The 21,797-nt window shown below is 48.3% G+C and overlaps 4 protein-coding genes across 4 annotated transcripts; 1 reads left to right on the top strand and 3 right to left on the bottom strand.

Moving 5' to 3' along the window:
* Positions 1–424: 424 nt before the first annotated feature.
* VC83_01033 (uncharacterized protein) lies at positions 425–2,180 on the bottom strand. The gene is made up of 5 exons (XM_024464718.1): positions 2,092–2,180; positions 1,423–1,988; positions 1,011–1,334; positions 844–943; positions 425–789 (listed from the first exon to the last, which is right to left on the bottom strand). Exons 2-5 carry the CDS (start codon positions 1,931–1,933, stop codon positions 531–533), a joined length of 1,194 nt encoding a protein of 397 aa, XP_024327464.1. The 5' UTR covers positions 1,934–1,988; positions 2,092–2,180; the 3' UTR covers positions 425–530.
* Positions 2,181–16,264: 14,084 nt separating this feature from the next.
* On the bottom strand, positions 16,265–17,715 carry VC83_01032 (uncharacterized protein). The gene is made up of 3 exons (XM_024464717.1): positions 17,314–17,715; positions 17,017–17,243; positions 16,265–16,954 (listed from the first exon to the last, which is right to left on the bottom strand). Exons 1-3 carry the CDS (start codon positions 17,498–17,500, stop codon positions 16,544–16,546), a joined length of 825 nt encoding a protein of 274 aa, XP_024327465.1. The 5' UTR covers positions 17,501–17,715; the 3' UTR covers positions 16,265–16,543.
* Positions 17,716–17,744: 29 nt separating this feature from the next.
* On the top strand, positions 17,745–20,614 carry VC83_01031 (uncharacterized protein). Its single transcript, XM_024464716.1, has 2 exons — positions 17,745–17,895; positions 18,068–20,614. The coding sequence occupies exon 2, from the start codon at positions 18,229–18,231 to the stop codon at positions 20,182–20,184; it is 1,956 nt and encodes a 651-aa protein (XP_024327466.1). The 5' UTR covers positions 17,745–17,895; positions 18,068–18,228; the 3' UTR covers positions 20,185–20,614.
* Positions 20,615–21,616, bottom strand: VC83_01030 (uncharacterized protein). Its single transcript, XM_024464715.1, has 2 exons — positions 20,990–21,616; positions 20,615–20,895 (listed from the first exon to the last, which is right to left on the bottom strand). Exons 1-2 carry the CDS (start codon positions 21,547–21,549, stop codon positions 20,673–20,675), a joined length of 783 nt encoding a protein of 260 aa, XP_024327467.1. The 5' UTR covers positions 21,550–21,616; the 3' UTR covers positions 20,615–20,672.
* Positions 21,617–21,797: the final 181 nt, after the last annotated feature.

Here is a 21,797-nt window from a genome sequence, read left to right as displayed (position 1 = left end):
GTTGTTTTTGTGGCCACTCGCTTGTGAAATACGTTATTCATACGTATTCATGAATAATTCGTGAATTTGAATATTCAAGCATAATATAGAGTTAGAAGTAAGAAGGGGCGTGGTGGGTGCTTTTGGTTTGATCCGTTTTTAGATTTGGCGTTTGGTTCTCGTATGCGAATGGACATGAAATCGCATGACTTGTTTGTCTCACGACATTTATTAGCTAATCACTAGCGACAGAGACTAAGCATAGATATATTACAGAGTTGAAGTCTGTATTTGACTTTATTAGCCATGAACCGGTGTTTGTATGAATGCATTTCTAAAAAGGCTCCAAGACTGTACCGATAGACCCTTGCTCTTTCAAGGTTCATGTCGGTTATAAAATCATGCTTCCTGGCAAAAAAGAAGTATGGACACGGCAAACCTGCCACGCCACCAAGGAGAAGAAAATAGAATCTATTGTATGCACGTTTGTTGGATCTACATTCCGATTCCATTGATTATTTTCACCCTCCCATTTTTACATCTACATCACCTCAAGCCCAAGCGCCAATCAAACTCATCCCAAATGCGCCCGCAAAAACCAACAAACAAGCCCAAACCCTCCTCCTCCCCCTCAAAACCGTCCAACTCTCATCACTCAAGAAATCCTCGCTCATCAAATCCACCAAACTCGTAAACGTCAACAACCCAGATGAAATAGCATTCATAATCCCGACCATAAGGAGGCCGACTTGTGAGCCGGGTGCGTAGAGGGTGCGTGTTGCTAGACCTACGGCTTGGCCTATTGGCGTCCTGAGGGTGTGTTAGTTGGGTAAAGGAGGAGAGGCGAGGGAAGGGAGAGCGAACGTGCAGCCGTAGGCGAGCGCCATGAGCCAAGGTTGGAGAGCATGTCTTCTCCAGCTTAAGACCGCAATTCTTGACCCAAGTGCGAGACCTTCGAATGTTTCTATTTACAAGTCATCAGTTCCGGGAGCTTTCACACCATATTGGGGCAGAAAGGTGTGGAAACTTACGATGGAAAGTAATTGCAATCAAAAGCACGATAAAATCATTTCCAACAGCAACACTGAGCGCCATCCCAATAAACACACTATGAAACAGAATCCCCATCTCCAACAGCAAACACTGCATTAGAGTGTTCTTGTGTTTTTGCATCTCGATTAGCGTGAGTGCTGTCCCATTCCCAGATGATGAAGCCATATACTGCTTAGACTCCCCTTTAGTTTGAGGGAGTGTATGGCGCTCCCCTGCATCGAAAGCTGCGCTGCTTTTCGTAATTCTTTGAAGCTCCCTTCCTGTGCTATTATTTCGGCCGTGTATGATTCCCTGTTCTGATCCTGTTTCGCTGTCAGTTACGTGTCTATACTCTTCCTTTCTACTCTTTTCCTCCTATGGGCTAGAAAAGAACAAACAAAAAACACCTACGCCTTTCTCTTTCCTGATTCCCGACACTAGCACCCTCTTTCGCATTCTCATTCCCGACACTCTCTTCCATCATCCCCACCGGCATTGCACACCCATTCTTCCCCGGACTAAACACCATCTCTACTACAGCAATCAAGAACACTGCAGCAAGAGCCAACGCCCCCGCCATAGCAGGATAATCCTTATTCCAGAAATCGGGCAGGCAGGGATCAGTGAGAGAAATAAACGCCGTAGGCAACAAATGCACGAACGCAGTAGCGATTAGGACACCCGTTCCAAAATGACGCACGATAAAGAGGAAGGTGGGTGGGATGCGGAGGCGGGGTGCTTTAACCACGATGAGAGGGAAAGCGCAAGCTGTTGATGACACGAAGAGGATGATGAACACAGCGGCAATGTGGAGGTTGAGGTTATAGTCTTCTCCATTGGCAGCCGTCGCACACGATGGCTTCGCATCATCTGTGGCTACTTGACGCGCGATCAGTATTCTCCTCATTAGTGAAGATCCCATATTAAATTGATGGATGGTCAACGGTGGACAATGAGAGTGTTATTGTATATCTGATCTGTTGGTAAGTTAGAATAAAATTATTTGGCAAGTAGTTACTTTTGGTTATTTTGGCCTATGCGGGAGACTCGGCAGTGTCAAATGGACGTCAGTTCACTCACCGATCACACGTTCTTTAGACCACAAAGCGCAATACATCCGCCAAATTCCTCAAAGAATCAAAATTCCAAAACTAATATATTGTTTGAGGTCTACGGTACTAAAGATAAACGTGCCGTTAGCCTCACCTTAATACCTCTCCCCAAAAGTTCCGACTCCAATTTTAGTTCCAGGAAGTGGCGTACTGAACTAAAGCCTTGCTGTACCCAACTCCTACCTACTGAAAGCCGATCCCAGCCAGTGGTGCGGTGCCAAGGGAGCGATAACCTGCTCACTGTAGCCTTTGGCCCTCCTTGCCAAGAGACAAGTTTCCCTAATTTGGAGTTCGGCCGGAATTACCCGGTTATGTAATTCGGGAATTCGGGTTTGTACGTAAGGTGAGTAGGGTTCGGGTGGCGTTGAGAAGATATCTTGGCGAAAAGTGGTTTTGAGGATCGAGAGGTTGGCCTTTAATGATGAATGAGCTGGCGAGTACACTGGTGAGCAGACCATCAGGGGTTAGCTCAGCTGACCCGAAAATGCTCCACTTTTATGACTAAACCTTGCACGTTGGTCAGCTAAGCTCGCGTAGCATCACATGATATGGTCAGGTAGGGCTAAAAACGGTATATAATAGGGCCCTACCAACGTAAAACCTGTAGGGCATGGCAACAACAACAGTAGTAACTCATTGCTAATGCATTATTCACAATGGATGAGATAATTTCACTACCTCAACAAGACCTATGGTCTAATACTGTTAGTATTGATAGTAGTCTTCAATTTGAGGATGAAAGACATTGGGAAGAACGACTTGTCACTGAAGAAGAAGAGGAGGAGAAGGTAAGAGCCGCCTAATATATACTTAATGCATTACTAATGCATTAATATCGAAACAACCACAGTTATTTCAAGCGATGTTAGCGACAAAGCAACCCGGGTAATGAAGGTAAACTATACAACAGATTTACCAGAATACCCCGAAACATCTGAAAATGGGGTCGCCTATATCATCAATACTTCCTCAATGACACCAGAAGCAGTTGATGCTATGTGTAATAATGTGTGTTCTTTGGTAATGTGTTCTTAATGCATTATTAATGCATTATAGGTCCAATATTGCCATAAACGACTTCAGCCACCAAAGCCAACGCACTGCAGTGTTCTTAACAATGCTTATTGTAAAAGGATAACTTATATTTGCACAGGTATAACACATTGTGAATATCTTCACCCACAGTTACAAGAAATGCACCACACAAAGCTCTGTGGTGACGATTGGAAGAAAATTATCAGCTATGGCAACAAAATATCGCTGAATCTATTCAAAAACAAGCAAATAGGTATGAATATTTTTAATGTATTAATAATGTAGTGGAGTGGTTTAGACAAGTTGTAACAAATGTTGAGTCTGAGAATTCAGGGATAAGTCAGAGGTTAGCACCTCACTGACTTTTCAGAAACAAGGAGTAACAAGATCAATGCTTGGAAGCTTGGAAAAGACGTGGAAGTATGTGATAGTCGATTTACTGTATTGTCTGCTTGCCCTTTCTTCAGGAAAGGGCAATCCTATTTATGCTAAAGGAGTGTAGTTCTCTTATTTTCCAAGACTTTCCATGACTAACCAGGCTTGGTAGCTGTAGTCAATGTAAGAGAATCCCATAGAACCATCTCTTGGGATCCTAGCCTATAGGAAGTGAAAGGAGGTCTAAGGTCAGAGTACCCCTATAGACAAATTATGTCATAACTTAACCAATCTTGTGGGTAACTAAGGAGCGATGACGTGTAATGAATCATAGAGGGTTGTAGAAGCTTTTGGAGCTATCGTTCATGTTCCTAGGCCTCTAGTTGATAGAGATATGTTAGCCCAGTAACTAAGGAGTGATGTCATGTAATGAATCATAGAGGGTTGTAGAGATATGCTATGTGGTCATATCGGCCCAGTAACTAAGGAGCAATGACGTGTAATGAATCATAGAGGGTTGTAGCAATCGTTGAGTAATGAATCATAGAGGGTTGTAGCAATCGTTGAGTAGTATTGCTCTTGTTGTTGGTGTTACGATGGTCACGGAGGTCAAGAAGCCAGTCCAGAGAATAATAAGCTAGATTGAATCTAAAGAGAGAAGAAGAAGAAGAAGGAAGGAAGGAAGGTGAGGCTATTCCTTGTAATATACAGTTGTCCGCTTAGCGGTTGTAGCCTTGGTGGCTAAGGCTGCACCCGTAACAACCGTAAGCTATAATCATAACAGTTGGTGTGACAAGCCAAAATATGTATAGTGACTTGTAGCTTTGAGGAGGAGATTTCTAAGTTTGCTCTTGAGTTTGATAGCAAACTGAGTGCAACGAATGTCAGTATGATAAGCCAGGCCGTGACCATGACCCTGATACACCTGAACTTGTTGTCATTATCGCAGAGTCCTATTGACGATAGGATTAGATGTGTCACTATGTGTGTTACGTATGTCAATAAACTGCCTGCATGAACTTGGAGCTTTATATTGGCTGTGTGGCCAGCCTTTGTTTGCTGAAGATTATGCGAACGTCGACGTGAAGGCGAGTATGTTCAATTTATATACTGTCAGGGTTACATTACTTTATACATAGAGCTAACTCTGCTGCCTAAATTCACTGATGAAGGTCCCATAAAATTCGACTTTGCAATATGCTACTCGTTGAATCTGGTCGCGTCGACATATTTCATGGCTGTTAAATGAGGCACCGTATTAGAGCGATTCAGCAGGTGTTAGACACCTCATTCGACAGTCCTGTATGTAGTTAGTGTAGAAAATTTGACCAGGAACCCTGTATAAACCCTGTACAAACCCTGCTCGCCATGAACCCCACTATTTCCTAAATAGGAAGTAAGACTGTCAGCATCAGACAGTTATCTGTTCAAGGCTAACAGCCAGCCAGATTCCTATTGTAGTTAGAATATAAGTTAGTAATCACCCTTGGATAGACGTCATGTAATTGTAAGGTGAATACAGTAGTATAGCAGTATTGTAACGCTGACTTCTAAACGATAGAAGACACAGAGGTTTCTTGCGTAAAGGTTTACTTATCAGAGGAGGCAGGGGATCAGACACAAAGGCTTCAAGTAACACGTTACTAGTATATAACAAATACTGTATTGAGTTGAGCACGAAGCTCCTATCTAAGGAAATACTATCTACTTATATAGTGGCGTCGTGCCTAGTGGACTCTTGGGAACTCACTCGAGTCCTCGGAGTCCTGGACTCTTAGGACTCTTCTCATCATCCTGCGAGTCCATCACGTGCCTAGTGGACTCCTGGGAACTCACTCGAGTCCTCGGAGTCCTGGACTCTTAGGACTCTTCTCATCATCCTGCGAGTCCGTCACGTGATACTTTCGGAACTACTATTCCCCGCTGCCCCTCCAGGTACCAGGGCCGGTCTCATGCGACCTCCCTTCTTCCTGTCCTGTAGTTGGCCAGCCTTCTTGTTCCGTCGTAACACTCGCTCCCTTCCCCTGGGCATTCGTCTCGAATCCTATAAGTACGTCCATGTCCCCGGGACTCTGCTGCTCCTCAGCGAGTCCTTCAACATGCAACATGCCTACTGACACTGCCCGCAAACTCCAGGAACGCAACGATCTTGTCCGTCGAATAAAGAACCACGGATACGAACTACCCGAAATGGATTCTTGCTCGAACTGCGTGAGGCGAAACGTTACTTGTGTGTCGTCTCCAAATGATTCACGGCGGTGCGCCGAGTGCGTTCGTCGCAACTTAAAAGAAAAATGTGACTGTATGGGTCCTGAGCATCCCGACTGGGTGAAGCTCGAACGGGAGGAGGATCGCCTGGATCGCGAAGAGGAAGAAACCCTTTCGAAGTTACTTCGTCTGCGGAAGCAGAAACGCCTCATCCGAACCCGTGGTAAAGATATGCTCCGGCGAGGTTTGAAAACCCTCGACGAGCTTGATGCGGCAGAGGAGGCCGAACGTGTGGCTGCTGAGAAGCGTGACGCTGTTGAGGCCGAGGAACAGGCAGTTAGCGCTGCCTCCTCGTCTGTGACCGGGACCTCCGCTTCCTCCGATCCACTGGCCTACTCCCCTGCATCTTGGGATCAATGGCTGGCGGATGGCGGCGTCGATATTCCTCCAGCAGTTCTTTGCTGATGTTCCTTGTTGGTTCCCACGAATTATCCGTAGGTTCGTAATTTTCCCATTTTATCAAAAACTCTTCTCGACGTCCTACTAACCTTCTGTCTAGGATCGCTTCGACCTCATATTCGATTATCTCATTCTCGGGTTGGAGTTCGGTGTCGGTCGCAACTGGGGTATTTCCTCTTGCTGGTTCCAGTAGTGAGACATGAAATACCGGGTGTAGTCTAGACTTCCTGGGTAGCTGCAGTCTGTAATTAACTGAGCTGACTTTGTTCAATATTTTGAATGGTCCCAATTTCTTGAAGTCCAACTTTGTGCTTGGTCGTTTCGTTTTGATATGTTTCCGGAGTAGGTATACTTTATCCCCCTCCTTGAAGGCAGGTTCCATACTGCGCTTCTTGTTTGCGTATGCGGCGGATCGTTCATTTAAGAATTGGATGTCCGTCGCAAGTTGTTCGTGGAACGATCTCAGTTGTTCCACCACGATCAGGGCTTGTTCAGCTCGTGATTCATCCGGTCTTGGTTGCCTATATGCTTCTGGCTGGTAGCCATAATTGGCAAAGAACGGTGAGACTTTCGTTGCTTCTGTCATCGCGCTGTTATATGCAAACTGTGCGATGGGTAAGATCTGAACCCAGTTATCCTGTTGATGATTGACATAGCTTCGCAGGTACTGTTCAAGGGTCTGATTTAATCTTTCTGTTTGGCCGTCTGTCTGGGGATGAAAAGCTGTTGACAGCTTATGATTTGTTCCCAGTAGCGCCATCAATGATTTCCAGAATTTCGAAGTAAAGAGCTTGTCTCTATCTGAGATGATTTCTTCTGGCATCCCATGATCGGCTAATATGACTCGAATGAAGGTATATGCGAGCGCCTCGGCGTCGCTAGCTTCTAGATATGGTATAAACTTCCCATATTTCGTGAGTCTTTCCGTGATGACGAGGATAGAGTCATATTCTATTCCTGTTAACGGGTCCTTGGAGGGTGGAAGCTTGACGATGAAGTCCAAAGCTATTGATTTCCACGCTCCTTTTGGTACTGGTGTCGACTTGAGTTGTCCGTATGGCAGGTGCCTATTGGATTTTGACTTGCTGCAAATGTCGCACTCTCTTACCACTGTCTCTACCTGCTTCCTCATACCTGGGAAGTAGTAGTGTCGGGTGATTCGTTCGAAGGTTCGTGTTACTCCCTGATGACCGTGTGCTGGTAACGAGTGTTGTTCTTGCACCAGCGGGCGTCTCATTTGACTTGGGACATACACTAACCCTTTGTATCGAATCAATCCTTGTTCGTCGATGGTGAAGTCGCCTTCGACTTTGGACAAGACTCGCTTGGCGCATTCGTCTGTTGCGTAAGCTTTCTTGAGTCTTTCCTCGAGTTCTGTATCTTCGATGACTGAGATCGTCGCTAGTAACTCGTTGTACTGTATTCCTGCATCTGTTTTCTTCAGAATTGCTCTAGGTCTTTCTTCCTTTGGGCCGGCGTAGTCGGTCCGTCTGCTGAGAGCGTCTGCTCTTGCATTCTCGGAGCCCTTGCGATAGGTTATCGTGAAGTTGTAGGCTGCGAGGGTTTCTGCCCAGCGGACTTGTCTGCGGTTTAAAACCTTGGTCGTGGTGAAGTATATGAGGTTCTTGTGATCCGTCCATACCTGCACAGGGTAGGTGGGTCCCTCAAGATATACTCGCCACTGCTCAAAGGCAACGACAATAGCCAGTAGCTCCTTGTCATGGATGTCGTAATTGAGTTCCACGGGTGACAGTTTCCTAGAGTAGTACGCGATTGGTTTGAACTTACCGTTCTCGTCTGGTTGATTCAGACATGCTCCAATTGCGAAGTCAGAAGAGTCCGTTTCGAGGATGATCTTCTTTGCAGGGTCAAATGTAGCAAGGATAGGTGCTTCCGTGAACTTCGTCTTAAGTTCCTGGAAAGCAGCCTCTGCCTTGTCCGTCCATTTGAATTCGAGATCCTTTCTGGTAAGCTCCGTGAGTGGTTGAGCTACCTTGGAATATCCCGAGATGAATCTTCGGTAGAAGTTGGCGAAGCCTAGGAAGGCTTGCACTTCCTTGACCGTGGTCGGTGTTGGCCATTCCAACACTGCCGTTACTTTTGCTTGGTCCATCTTGATGCCATGCGTTCCAATAATGTAACCCAAGAATTCGACTTGGTTTTTATGGAACTCGCACTTCTCTGGTTTGAGGAGTAAGCTGTACTCCTTTAGTTTCTTCAGGACGAGTTTGACATGCTTGACATGCTCCTCCTTGGTTGCTGAATACACCAGGACATCGTCTAGGTAGACAATGGTAAAGATGTCTAAGTATTCGTGCAAAGCATCATTCATCAGTCGTTGCATAGATGCGGGTGCGTTTGTTAGCCCAAAGGGCATGACTTGATACTCGAATAGGCCATAGCGGGTGCGGAATGCTGTTTTCCACTCTTCCCCAGCCTTGATTCGGATCAGGTTGTATGCTCCTCGCAGATCTAGCTTACTGAAGATCTTTGCTCCTTGAAATCTATTGTGTAGTTCGTTGATTAACGGCAGGGCATACCTGTCCTTGATTGTGATGTTGTTCAACGCTCGATAGTCCACACATAACCATAGGGAGCCGTCTTTCTTTGGTACGAAAAGCACCGGACTTCCTGCTGGTGATGTGGATGGTCTGATGAATCCTTTCGCTAGGTTATCATCAATGTACTCCTTAAGTACCTTCAGCTCCTTTTCCGATAGCTGATATATTGGTCCGAACGGTGGACTCTTGTCTTTCTCCAAAGGTATCTCGTGATCCCATGGTTGGTGCTTAGGAAGCGCCTCATTCTTAGGGCCTTCCTGGAATAATTGCTCGTATTCCTTGTACTCCACCGGTATACTCGTCGGTGAGGATGCCTGGGCTAGGTCATCGAGCTCGGAGGTTGCACATAACTCCTTCCGGCCCTGGGAGGGTTTCTCCCGTTGTCGCGTGTCCGTCCGTTGTTCACACGCGCACTGGCTCATCACAACTTTCTCGTTCCACCAGTCGATCTGGGGGTTGTGTTTCTTGAGCCATGGCATACCAAGGATGCACGCATGGTTGTCCATGTGCACGATGTCAAACTGAATCGTTTCCTTGTGCCCGTGTAGCATGACCATTTCCAATGGGACCGTTTCGTGGGTCACCATTCCTTCATTAGTCGAGATGGGCTCTCCATCTACGACCATTAACGGGTATGGTTCGGTTTTCAATTGCGTCTTGAAACCTTGCGTGTCTGCTACTTTCTTTGTCATAAAGTTGCCCGTCGCTCCTGAGTCAATCATTGCTCGGAGGTGTCGCTGTTGTATCTTAGCGACCACATATAGTTGCATGCTGCCCGTCGTGGCGCATAGCTGGTCTGTACTAGGCCTCTTCATGTCGCTCGCCGGTGGCCTACCGTCGAGGACTCCTAGTTTTTTGACTCGTCCGAGGAAGGATAGTATTCATCCGCTTCCAATGGTGGTCCTTGGGGAGATCGTTTCCCTCACTCTTCTGCTTCATCTAGCAGATGTGGGTATTTCTCGTATACCTGTTCGCTTTTGATAGGCAAGTCCCCTTCAGACTGGCTTCGCCTGAGGGCGTGAACTTGCTCTGCGTCTCTGAAGTGTATCCTGGGCGAGGATCGGGGAAACAACTGATTCTGGTGTTTCTTTTTCCAGTGGAGCTTGCAGTCATCTTCGCTGCAATACTCCCAGTAGACATACGCGTGCCAGGGATGATCAGTCTCTGTTGCGTCTGTCGTTGATAGTTCCCGCTGTCCTCTCACCCATGCACTATCTTCCCTCGGAGGCGTGGAGAACGTGTCTAGTTGCTCCATGGCTCTCCTTTCGATGCGTGGAGTGGGTCTCGCATTTTCCCGTCGGAGCATATCTCTGGCTTTCTCGTCGTACTTCTTCAGGGCTCTCCTGCGGTCCTGGTAGTAAAGTTTGACGCTTTTCATATACTTCAGTTTAGCCATATGCTCGACATCCTTCTTCAGTTCTTCCGCTTCTTGGGCTTCCAACTTAGCTACGTCTTGGGATGTGCCAAGCAGCCTGCGGGTATTCGTTAGTTGGTCGTAGTATCTCCAGAGGTCATCCTTGCAGTCGTCCACCTTGCACTTTAACGGAAGTTCCTGTAACAGGTTCCCGTAGAGGTCTTTAAGCATGGGGATTTTCCTCTGGCCATTGGGCTTGTCTCGTTCGGCCCTAATCTTCGCGTGGGCGTGTTTTGCCATGCGTCTTACTACGTTCTTGCACCGTGGACTCATTGGTTCCGTAGGTGCGAGTTCATCGAAGGTCTCCTGTTCCGAGACGGTGAACGATTCCGCCTCCGACCCTTCATCTGAGCTCTCGTCTTCTGGGGTGCTTTCGCCGTTTATTCCCCAGTCCTGTTTGCTCACAAACGTTGCGTTCAACTGTCCTGTCCAGGTGGCATTGAGTTGTTTGCCGACTTTGCGTCCGCCGTTCCCTTTCTTTGGCTGTCTGCAGTCTCGGGCCATGTGGCCTGGCTTGTCGCAGTTAAAACAGAGTCGTTCCTTGAATTGTCTGTCTTTCTTAGGGTCACGGGGTCGTCCAGGTTTGAACGTGGCATCGAGTTCCATTGGGTCCGACCAACGGTTGTCTCGCGGGTGTTGATCCCGTCGTCTGCCCTCGTTTCCCCGGTAGGGGTAACTTTTCTTGGGCTTGTCATAGGTCCGACGTTCCTTCTGGAATTCGTATAGTCGATTGTCGATTCGGACCGTATGTTCGATTAGCGCTACCATGTCCGTTGGTTGTTGTTCCAAACGGGCAAGTTCCATACGTATATGGCTCTTCAGCCCACGTCGGTAGTGGCTGATGAGTGCGCTGGCGTCCCATCCTGTCTGATTGCCGTATCTCTGGAATTCTGTGGAGTACGTGAGGGCGCTGCCAGTCTGCTTAAGTGCAAACAGATGGTCTTCCGCGGTCTTAATCTCATCGATGTCTCCGAACATGCGTCGGATTTCCTTACAGAATCCTTTCCAGCTGCCAAACATAGTCTGCGTAGTTGTCATGCTTCCATTGGTACTTTCATATTTGAAATAGTCCTTGAGGAATGGTTCGATCCATCGCAGGGCTTCCCCCCTAAGGTAGGACGCAGTCCACAGGGCATAGCTCTCCTGGGTGGGAAACTTCTCATCATTGAAGTGCTGGTACAGTTCGACCTGTAGCAAAAACACCTCAAGTTCCTTTCGGTTGCCGGAGTAAGTGTCGGGCAACTTGACGCGTAGAGTTTCCTTGAGTTCGTTGACGGTGGGTGCATCGGGCATCTCTTCATTCTCAGGCTTAGACCTCTGAGACGAAGTTGGCGTGGTGGGGGTTTTCCCCTTCGAACTGACGACAGACATGTTGCTTTGTGTGTAAGCCGGTACCTCGTAGAAGTGGTGCTCAAAGTGTAACGCTGACTTCTAAACGATAGAAGACACAGAGGTTCTCTTGCGTAAAGGTTTACTTATCAGAGGAGGCAGGGGATCAGACACAAAGGCTTCAAGTAACACGTTACTAGTATATAACAAATACTGTATTGAGTTGAGCACGAAGCTCCTATCTAAGGAAATACTATCTACTTATATAGTGGCGTCGTGCCTAGTGGACTCTTGGGAACTCACTCGAGTCCTCGGAGTCCTGGACTCTTAGGACTCTTCTCATCATCCTGCGAGTCCATCACGTGCCTAGTGGACTCCTGGGAACTCACTCGAGTCCTCGGAGTCCTGGACTCTTAGGACTCTTCTCATCATCCTGCGAGTCCGTCACGTGATACTTTCGGAACTACTATTCCCCGCTGCCCCTCCAGGTACCAGGGCCGGTCTCATGCGACCTCCCTTCTTCCTGTCCTGTAGTTGGCCAGCCTTCTTGTTCCGTCGTAACAATACTGTCTTAGGAAACAGAGCCAAAGGGTTGTAGCTTAGACTATTCCACAACGCAGCAATCAGGTGTAAGTCAGAGGTTAACACCTCACTGACTTTTCAGAAACAAGGAGTAACAAGATGAATGCTTGGAAGCTTGGAAAAGACGTGGAAGTATGTGATAGTTGATTTACTGTATTGTCTGCTTGCCCTTTCTTAAGGAAAGGGCAATCCTATTTATGCTAAAGGAATGTAGTTCTCTCATTTTCCAAGACTTTCCATGACTTACCAGGCTTGGTAACTGTAGTCGACGTAAGAGAATCCCATAGAACCATCTCTTAGGTTGGTAGCCTATAGGAAGTAAAAGGAGGTCCAAGGTCAGAGTACCCCTATAGACAAATTATGTCATAGACAAATTATGTCATAGACAAATTATGTCATAACTTAACCAATCTTGTGGGTAACTAAAGAGCGATGACGTGTAATGAATCATAGAGGTTCATAGGAGCTTTTAGAGCTATCGTTCATGCTCCTAGGCCTCTAGTTGGTAGAGATATGTCATGTGGTAGTATGAGTGATGTCATGTAATGAATCATAGAGGGTTGTAGAGATATGCTATGTGGTAATATCGGCCCAGTAACTAAGGAGCGATGACGTGTAATGAATCATAGATGGTTGTAGCAATCGTTGAGTAGTATTGCTCTTGTTGTTGGTGTGATAAGCCAAAATATGTATAGTGACTTGTAGGTTTGAGGAGGAGATTTCCAAGTTTTCTCTTGAGTTTGATAGCAAACTGAGTGCAACGAATGTCAGTATGACAATATCCAATGTTATGCATCACCTGATATTCTGTGGATCCCCGTGGATAACATGGATAACATAATATCCATGATATCCAATGTTATCCATCATGTGAGATTGCAGCCGTAAGCGCTAGCCATAGCACTAGCACTTAGCCATAACAATCGCCCACACATCAACGCGTTCTCATCACCTACTTGTTCTTGTGGATTGCAATTATACTATCCAATTCATTAGTACACCGTCAGACAATCCATGAGAAGGGTTCACTTACCATCCTCAGAGGGGTGGTCGCTGGTGTTGTTGTTGGAGACAACAAGAAGAAGTGGACGCGGCTGCATTCTCATAGTCTGGCTTACAATAATGAACTCCGAATCGGGTTAGCGTGGCCACTTCTCCTTACATACGTCGGAAAGTTCAACCCGAACGCTTCGCGGATACGATTGGGAGCCCACTCGGACCACCAGGAATGTACCCCAGAGCGAACAAAGCGAACTCTGGTTTTGCACACTAAACAGAGTCGATAGGGCACAACTCTAGCATGACATATAGTGCACCTTCCTGACACGGAATATAAAGAGGGTTGTTACAAATGCAATTACAAACAGAATTACCGCCAACATAGAATGCTCTTCTCACGGATATGTCATACTGACATTCGTTGCACTCAGTTTGCTATCAAACTCAAGAGCAAACTTAGAAATCTCCTCCTCAAACCTTCAAGTCACCATACATATCTTGGCTTATCACACCAACAACAGAAGCAATACTACCCAACGATTGCTGCAAACTCTTCTACTACATCTGTTTATGCTACATACATCACGGCATATCATTTGGACACTCATTGAACAAGTTATTAAGAAAATCTCCTTCTTAAGGGGGTGGGCCAATACTACCACATGGCATATCTCTACCAACTAGAGGCCTAGGAACATGAACGATAGCTCTAGAAGCTTCTACAACCCTCTATGATTCATTACACATCATCGCTCCTTAGTTACCCACAAGATTGGTTAAGTTATGACATAATTTGTCTATAGGTACTCTGACCTTGGACCTCCTTTTCACTTCCTATAGGCTAGGAACCCAAGAGATGGTTCTATGGGATTCTCTTACGTTCACTACATGATTAGCAAGCTAGTTGTGGGTCGCACTTGATTTCTAATACATTTACCAAGCCTGGTTAGTCATGGAAAGTCATGGAAAATGAGAGAACTACACTCCTTTGGCATAAATAGGATTGCCCTTTCCTTAAGAAAGGGCAAGCAGACAATACAGTAAATAGACTATCACATACTTCCACGTCTTTTACAAGCTTCCAAGCATTCATCTTGTTACTCCTTGTTTCTGAAAAGTCAGTGAGGTGTTAACCTCTGACTTACCCCTGAGTTCCCAGACTCAACATTTGTTGCAACTTGTCTGAACCACTTCACTACATCACACACCTGATTGCTGCGTTGTGGAATAGTCTAAGCTACAACCCTTTGGCTCTGTTTCCTAAGACAGTGTGTTGTCTTAGTAAAATCATCCCTTCTGTTACGACGGAACAAGAAGGCTGGCCAACTACAGGACAGGAAGGAGGGAGGTCGCATGAGACTGGCCCTGGTACCTGGAGGGGCAGCGGGGAATAGTAGTTCCGAAAGTATCACGTGACGGACTCGCAGGATGATGAGAAGAGTCCTAAGAGTCCAGGACTCCGAGGACTCGAGTGAGTTCCCAGGAGTCCACTAGGCACGTGACGGACTCGCAGGATGATGAGAAGAATCCTAAGAGTCCAGGACTCTGAGGACTCGAGTGAGTTCCCAGGAGTCCACTAGGCACGACGCCACTATATAAGTAGATAGTATTTCCTTAGATAGGAGCTTCGTGCTCAACTCAATACAGTATTTGTTATATACTAGTAACGTGTTACTTGAAGCCTTTGTGTCTGATCCCCTGCCTCCTCTGATAAGTAAACCTTTACGCAAGAGAACCTCTGTGTCTTCTATCGTTTAGAAGTCAGAGTTACACCTTCCTTGGGTGGCTAGATTCTCACATCTGGTGCACCCACCATTACAGGATACCATTTGGAGATGTTGCGGAAATGATTCTCACAGCGTGTTTGGCGGACATAACACTCTCTTAAGAGGGGGGGTAGTGTAAGGATGCCTGTCCCTCAGTGACGGAAAGGATCTGAGTCGGGCAGGTTACAGTCACATGATAAGAGTTAAGGCAGGTTAGCCGAGTCAGAACCGTTTTGGCTACTTAAGGGGATTGACCCAACGGGGTCCCTCTCCCTCAGTGACGGAAGGTATCTGAGTCAGACAGGTTACGGTCACGTGGTAAGAGTGAAGGCAGGTTAGCCGAGTCGGACCCGTTTCGTGTAGTTAAGGAGATTGACCCAACGGGGGTTCCTCTCTTCATCTTTTTTGTATCCTTCATAGTAGACCTATAGGATAGCATCCGTTTAGCCTCCGACTCGCACTCCCATATGCTATTACTGTGAGCTGGGTGCCCTGTGTCCTTACAAGCGACGGATCTCATGAAGAGCGACAGCTGTTTTCAATCAGTAAGGTCTTACAGTAATCATTATAGTAACCAGAGACGTACTTCCAGCCTTCCATTTGCGCTTCTTATCCTTCTTCTTCTGTGGAACAGCATTGGCTGCCACAGTCTTCCTGGCAGCCTTCTGAGCTTGCGGCATTTCTTTAGGGCCAAAGACCTGGCCAGGAAAAAAGCTTGGAATAGGACCCATGATTTTGGGTGTAAAATGGGGTGCGCAGCTCGCTTGTATGCGCAGCTCGTATGTGAAATACGTTATATGCAATTATGCTATTTGAGCTGAAACCCTCTATTCATTCCTAGAGCTGGGCTAAGCCTATATTTATATATAAGAGGCGGGATGGGCTACTAATGATGCAAAACCTAGTCCGATGCCCCGTAACCAACCACCTCTATACAAGACAAAGGCTTGCTGCCATTATTATAAGCTTGAAGCTCTCATCGACCCATAGCTCTAGTAAGCACTCGAGCTCGGAATTGAGCTCAAGCTAGCACTTCTCACCTACCAAAAACCCAACTATGTTGTGGCTCACGACGCTCTCGATGCTGCCTGCGACTAGAAGGCTCTAATCATCTTACAAGTGACCTAGGGTGGCATTGCATAATTCGCTAGAAAGGGATAGAGATCTATAATCAGATCTTGTATGAGCTATTCTAGCTGGTGCTGCAGAAGGCGGTAGAAGGCAGGCGAGGCTCATTATCACTCAGAACTAGGTGCTATAGTTGGGGCTTCCTGCTCAACTCTAATAGAAAGGCACAGAATGGGTCACTACAGGGCATTGTATTCTTTTCGAATGGCTTAGGGTATTTGATTCCTTACAGGGCTAAATACAGGGTATTTACTCTTTTGCTGAATATAAATACCCAACTGTTTGCGTCGATCATAGTGCCACGAATCTATTGGAACGCCAAACCTACTTACAACAGTTGCACAAATAACACCCGTGAAGATAGAGTTACAACATAATCCTGAGGCATCCTTGGAGAAATCGTCACGCTTGTCACACGAAAAAGGGGTCTCGTTCTATACCCCCCAATCGCTGTCTGTAGTCATACTGCATTCCCAGGCCCCGCGCGATGCCAAGTATCTGTATCTGTATACCGTGCTCTCATATCTATACAAGTACAAAAACATCTTAACCGCTCCCCCCAATCTACTCCTGCGGCTTGACCGTGATCGTCCTCCGCACCGCCTGTTCCCCGCCCTTGATCTTGATATGCACCTCATACGTCCCCAGGTTCTTGACGCGGCCCTTCTCCTCCGTCTCAACGGCAAACGTGATATCCTCCGGGCCCAACACAAGGCGGGAGCCCTCCTTATCTTCAGCCAGGATGGCGCGGATGCTGGATGCAATATCGGATGTCGAGACGGATCCGAAGATGCTCGCGTTTGGATCCAGCGGCGCTGGCTCTGGCTTGACTCCTGCTGCCTCCTCGGATAGCACTGAACTTGCTGGTAGCGATGGGGAGCGTTTCGGGGCTGGGGCGGCGGGCAATATGGCGGAGCGGTAGAAGTCGATGTTCTTCGGGATAAGCTTTGCGATCGTAGCTGCGGCTTGCTCGCCCTGGGTTCTGTTAGTCCACTGCACTCACCCAAGTATGGATTGGTAAGTTAGAGGGAACTTACACTCAAGAGATCGAGATCAACTGGTACCACCTTTGCCGGCGCAGCCTTGACCTCTGGCTCAGCGGCCTTTAGACTACCGGCGTCCTTGATGCCAAAGGTAAAATTCCTCTCCAATGTCACGTTCTCTAACCCGGCCTCCTTAATCTGAGCTTGTGTCATATACTCTGCCATCCTCCTCGGGAAGAACTGGTTCCGCATACGTCCCGGCGGTAGGGGGATGACCGATCCTGGCACAAGTTCGTAAGCACTTTGTACTGTAATTGCCATCCATTGCGGCAGAATTAGACCGCGGCTCACCCTCCTTTCCATAGCGGGCAACATTCTTCAGCAGGCGGACATTGACAGTCGACACCTTCGCCAACCGCTTCTTCCCCCTAACCTGCTGCTTCGTCGACGCGAGCCACGCATCGCCGACGCTCATTGTAACACGGCGCATGCAGGACATGCATTGGGGAGCCCGTAAGGAGCCCACGAGGGAAGACATTGCACTTCCCGAGTCGACAGGCGGCAATTGGCTGTCTGATGGGTTGCGTGCGCGGACTGAGATGCGCGTTTGGCTGGTAGCTGGCGGTCGGTTTGAGCTTCAAATCTACGATTTTTGTGATCGTCCCAAGGTATCTCGAGAGTATGTACCTATGTACCTCTACAGGTACGTTGCGGAGATCTCCGCGTCTATGACAAGACAAAGACAGACCCTTTTCTCCCAATATCGACATAAAATTAGACCCTGAGAATTCATATATTCGTATGTTTACAACTATTTGTTTGTGAATTGTAAATGGGTATTTAACATACTTCTGATTCAACAGGAAGGTTATTAACCACAGAATACAGTAGTATTCATCGTGCTGGTTGTTTCCCTATACTTTTTATACTAAAGTAAGCCCTCTGAACACTTTATCTCTCTTTATCCCTCCTTCCTTTCATAAAGTAATCCATCCATGCAAAAACACCCCCAACTACCCCCAACTACAGCAACAACTTCTACCACGACTTCTACAGCCCTCATAACTGAATCCACAAAACCCGGCTGACCCGCATTTGCATAAAGTACCCCATAAACCGAGACCTACGAGCCCTAGGAGCCCTCCAGCACGAACTCACCCAAGCGCCCTTCTCTCCGGAGCCAGACCAGGGCCTTGGACTGCGATGGAAGCAGCTTAACAGCACCACAGCCCCTGCCCCTAAGCACCCCGTCTCTCAACCGGCGCCATGCCCGACAAGCAGCTCCAGATGGCGACGTATGCCGCGGGCGCCTCGCTCGCGGCCATCACGCTGGTCTACGTCTTCGCGCCCACCTTCTTCATCGACGGCGAGGCGGAGTCATCGTCCAGCTCGCGGAAGCGCGGAGTCGTGGGTCTCCACAACCAGGCCAACGACTGCTTTATCAACTCGACGGTGCAGGCGCTCGCGGGTCTGGGAGACCTGAGGTTATACCTGATCCGCGAGACGCACCGGCGGGCGCTTGACGGGCCGGCGGTGTATAGGAATCTCGTTGAGGATCCGACTAGGAAGAATCTGGCGCCGTGGAAGATAGAGGGGCTTCAGGAGGGGCTGATTACGCAGGGACTGAAGGAGCTGCTGGATACGTTGAATGAGCGGCCTATATACAAAAAGACGGCCAGTGCGTCGGGGTTTGTGAAGTGCCTTGAGGGCGCTTTCAGACAGCGCATAAGCAGGCAGCAGCAGGATGCGCAGGAGTTCTTGCAGGTTGTTGCAGAGAGACTGTGCGATGAGTATCATGCCGGGAGACGGGCGAGGAAGCGGGCGGCAGAACTGGGCACGATTATTGTGGACGATGAAACTCTTCAAAAACGGTTGACTACCCTTACACTTGAAGCTGCAGAGGAGGAGGGATCCACGGTGGAGATCTTGGATTCTGGCAAGCAGCCAGAAACGGAGAAGGCAGACATCAATAATGTGGAAAACGCGGAATCTCCAATAAAGACGGAGTCTCCAGTAACAAAAGCGGAAGTGGCACCGTCAGCTGGTGAAGGAGAGCTGGAGGAGGAATCCTTCCCCCTTGAAGGCGGATACGAGTCACAAATCGAATGCCTCACATGCGGCTTCAAACCGAAACCCAACATATCGACCTTCTGCACCCTCACACTGAACGTTCCCGAACTACCCTCTACAACCCTCTCATCCTGCTTCGACGGGATTTTCAAGCTCGAATACATCGACGACTTCAAGTGCGAAAAGTGCCGCCTAATCCATGCCGTCGAGACCCTCCAAAAAGACCCCCAAAAATGCAAAGACGAAAAGCTCACCGCCATGATCGCCCGCATTAACGAAGCAATCGCCACCGACCCCGAAAACCCCACCTCGGACCTCACCCTCCCCGACGCCTGGCACGCCCCAAAGCGCAAGATCAAGCGCCATATCCGCATCACCTCCTTCCCCAAAGTCCTCGCCCTCCACCTCTCGCGCTCCATCTTCGAGGCGCGCGCCTCCACCAAAAACGCCGCTAAAGTCTCCTTCCCTGAGACCCTCCCCTTAGGCTCTATCATCGATCAGCGCCGCTACAAGCTTCTTGCCCTCGTGACTCACAAGGGCAGCCACAGCAGCGGGCACTACGAGACTTTCCGTCGCCAGACCGTTGCTCCACCTTTCGCGAATCAGGGCCCATTTGGTCGCTCCGATATATACAGTCGCACTGCCACACCCGCCACGTCGACGCCACAGCTCCGCGCTACCCCGATTCGGCCGCTCACCCCTGACATCCCCTCGCCGCACCCAGCGGCTAGCTCAAGCTCCCTTGCGGACTCGAATTCGCAGCCTACGACTGACCATCTCACGACTGCGTCGGTGGAGACAATAGGCAGCAGCGAGTCGAGTTCGTCGTCGTCGGCACCGTCGCCCAGGGGGAGGGAGAAGGATGGCGAGGGGTCGTCGTTGAGGTCTGCGACGAGGGCGTCGCTGAGTAAGCTGTCCAAGAACATTTCGTCGTCTCTGTCAAGGCCGGGGGCGAGAGATGGGACGCCGGCGGGGGGGAAGGAGAATGCGGGGAGGGGAGAGAAGGTGGGGAGGGTGCGGGCGAGAAGGCAGAGGAAGGCGGCGGAGAGGTGGTGGAGAATTAGTGATGAGAGGGTTAAGGAGAGTAAGACGTCTGAGGTGTTGGGGATGCAGAAGGAGGTGTATTTGTTGTTTTATGAGTTGATTAGGTGAGGTGGATGTGGATGGGTGGGTGTGGGTGTGGGAGTGGTGGAGTTGGGTTGGTGAATGGATTGACTGTATATAAGATAGGGGTTGAATCAGAGAGTTAGAAGTTAGACGGACAGATGGGAGATGGCAAGACGGATGGATGCATCTTCAGACGGCGCACGCAGGGCGGCGCACAGAGACAGATGAGATAGATGGTAGTAGATGGTGGTCGTTGGCGTCTGTTTTGTTCGGACCGCTCGCTTAAACTATTTATCTCCTAGTATAGCCCCTTATAACTAACATCCAAGCCTAATATCATCACAAAGCTGAAGGCAACACCCGGGTTTCTCTTGTTTCGCTAGACAGCGTAAAGCGCGGCGAAGAGGGGAGTGCTGAGGTCTTACTAATAAAATATATTCCAATAAACTTATTTACGTGCTAATACCGACTATGAGGAAAAGAAAGGCAATATAAGAAAGCCCATAAATAAATCGGCGAGTTAACATTCCATATCACTCCTTGCCCGCTAAGAAAGGGCATGCCTCTGCGCCTCCTTCAGGAGCCACAGTCGTCTTGCCCGGTATGCCGTTGGGTGCAATCTGCCGGAACATCTCGAGCGGATCAAAGAAGGTTTCTATACTTTGGATCTGCATTGATGCGTTGACACGGGCTATGGTGACACCTTGAATATCGATTGTTGCTCCGTGTGCTGGGACGGTTACTTTTTCGCCCTTGCTATAGTATTCTCATGTCAGAAGGAGGTTTAAAACAGGAGTATAAGATAGGAATTGGGTAGGAACCCCCCCTCTAAAAAAATCGGAGTTCGTACTCATTCAACGAAACATAATCCCTTTTCATCTCCCCCCAATGGCGCCATTTAAACGCCACAAGCGGCGGTCCGCTGTATACCTCCAGAACCTCCCATGCAAACGCCGGCATCATGCGCTTGAAAGTTTTATGAGAAGACGCGAAGTCGGCGTGTTCCGGGCTGTAGAATTCGTTCGGTGCAATGATGGCGTTGTAGGTGCCGACACTTAGCATGTGCTCGGCGGACTGAGGCGGGCCGCCGTTCACGGAGAAGGTGTAGTTTGAATGGTCGATGGTACGCCAGTCTGAGATGTCGGGCTTGAAGCTGGCTTCGATTTCCCAGTTCTTGACTAAGTTCTCGACGAGGAATGGGAGGCTGGCCGTTTCGTGATTCTTGGTTTTGGCTAGAGAGGGGTCAGCTAAGCGCAGCTTTGATATGTAGGTTTGAGCGTAGAGCCAAGATCGAGAGCAAATGATATACTCTAGAAACCGAGCGTTTTCTAGACTTACTTTCGCCATATACCTTCCTGGTATTAGAGTAATCAGGAGGTTGGCCATATCGCCAGTTGGCACCGCTGTCATTTAGAACCGCATTTGGATCTAAGAGATAGTCTGGCAACTCGGGGGTGGTAGCAGGAGGAGCTTCGACGTCGGTGGTAGCAGGAGGAGCTTCGACGTCGGTGGTAGCAGGAGGAGCTTCGACGTCGGTGGTAGCCATAGCTCAGTCTTGAGTGCAATGCTAAGAAATATCCACAAAAAAAGAGTTACGAAGAAGAGGGCACCGATAGAAAAGACAAATGGACGAACGGAGACAACAGAATGCCACGTGG

The sequence above is a fragment of the Pseudogymnoascus destructans genome (genome assembly GCF_001641265.1).
Source record: "Pseudogymnoascus destructans isolate 20631-21 unplaced genomic scaffold scaffold_2, whole genome shotgun sequence".
Taxonomy (NCBI): Eukaryota; Fungi; Ascomycota; class Leotiomycetes; order Thelebolales; family Thelebolaceae; genus Pseudogymnoascus; species Pseudogymnoascus destructans.
Note: the sequence above shows the minus strand (reverse complement) of the source record. Positions and strands in the feature narration are given on the sequence as shown.

What these genes read in the sequence shown, in the direction of transcription:
- VC83_01032 (XM_024464717.1), bottom strand. Translation starts at nt 17,500, where the DNA reads ATGTCTTCCCTCGTGGGCTCCTTACGGGCTCCCCAATGCATGTCCTGC. An exon ending in TGCCCGCTATGGAAAGGAGG is followed by an intron (nt 17,244 to 17,313) that starts GTGAGCCGCGGT and finishes AACTTGTGCCAG; the next exon opens with GATCGGTCATCCCCCTACCG. An exon ending in TTGATCTCGATCTCTTGAGT is followed by an intron (nt 16,955 to 17,016) that starts GTAAGTTCCCTC and finishes AACAGAACCCAG; the next exon opens with GGCGAGCAAGCCGCAGCTAC.
- VC83_01031 (XM_024464716.1), top strand. Translation starts at nt 18,229, where the DNA reads ATGCCCGACAAGCAGCTCCAGATGGCGACGTATGCCGCGGGCGCCTCG.
- VC83_01033 (XM_024464718.1), bottom strand. Translation starts at nt 1,933, where the DNA reads ATGGGATCTTCACTAATGAGGAGAATACTGATCGCGCGTCAAGTAGCC. An exon ending in GAATCAGGAAAGAGAAAGGC is followed by an intron (nt 1,335 to 1,422) that starts GTAGGTGTTTTT and finishes ACAGCGAAACAG; the next exon opens with GATCAGAACAGGGAATCATA. An exon ending in GCGCTCGCCTACGGCTGCAC is followed by an intron (nt 790 to 843) that starts GTTCGCTCTCCC and finishes ACACACCCTCAG; the next exon opens with GACGCCAATAGGCCAAGCCG.
- VC83_01030 (XM_024464715.1), bottom strand. Translation starts at nt 21,549, where the DNA reads ATGACAGCGGTGCCAACTGGCGATATGGCCAACCTCCTGATTACTCTA. An exon ending in GATTATGTTTCGTTGAATGA is followed by an intron (nt 20,896 to 20,989) that starts GTACGAACTCCG and finishes AGAATACTATAG; the next exon opens with CAAGGGCGAAAAAGTAACCG.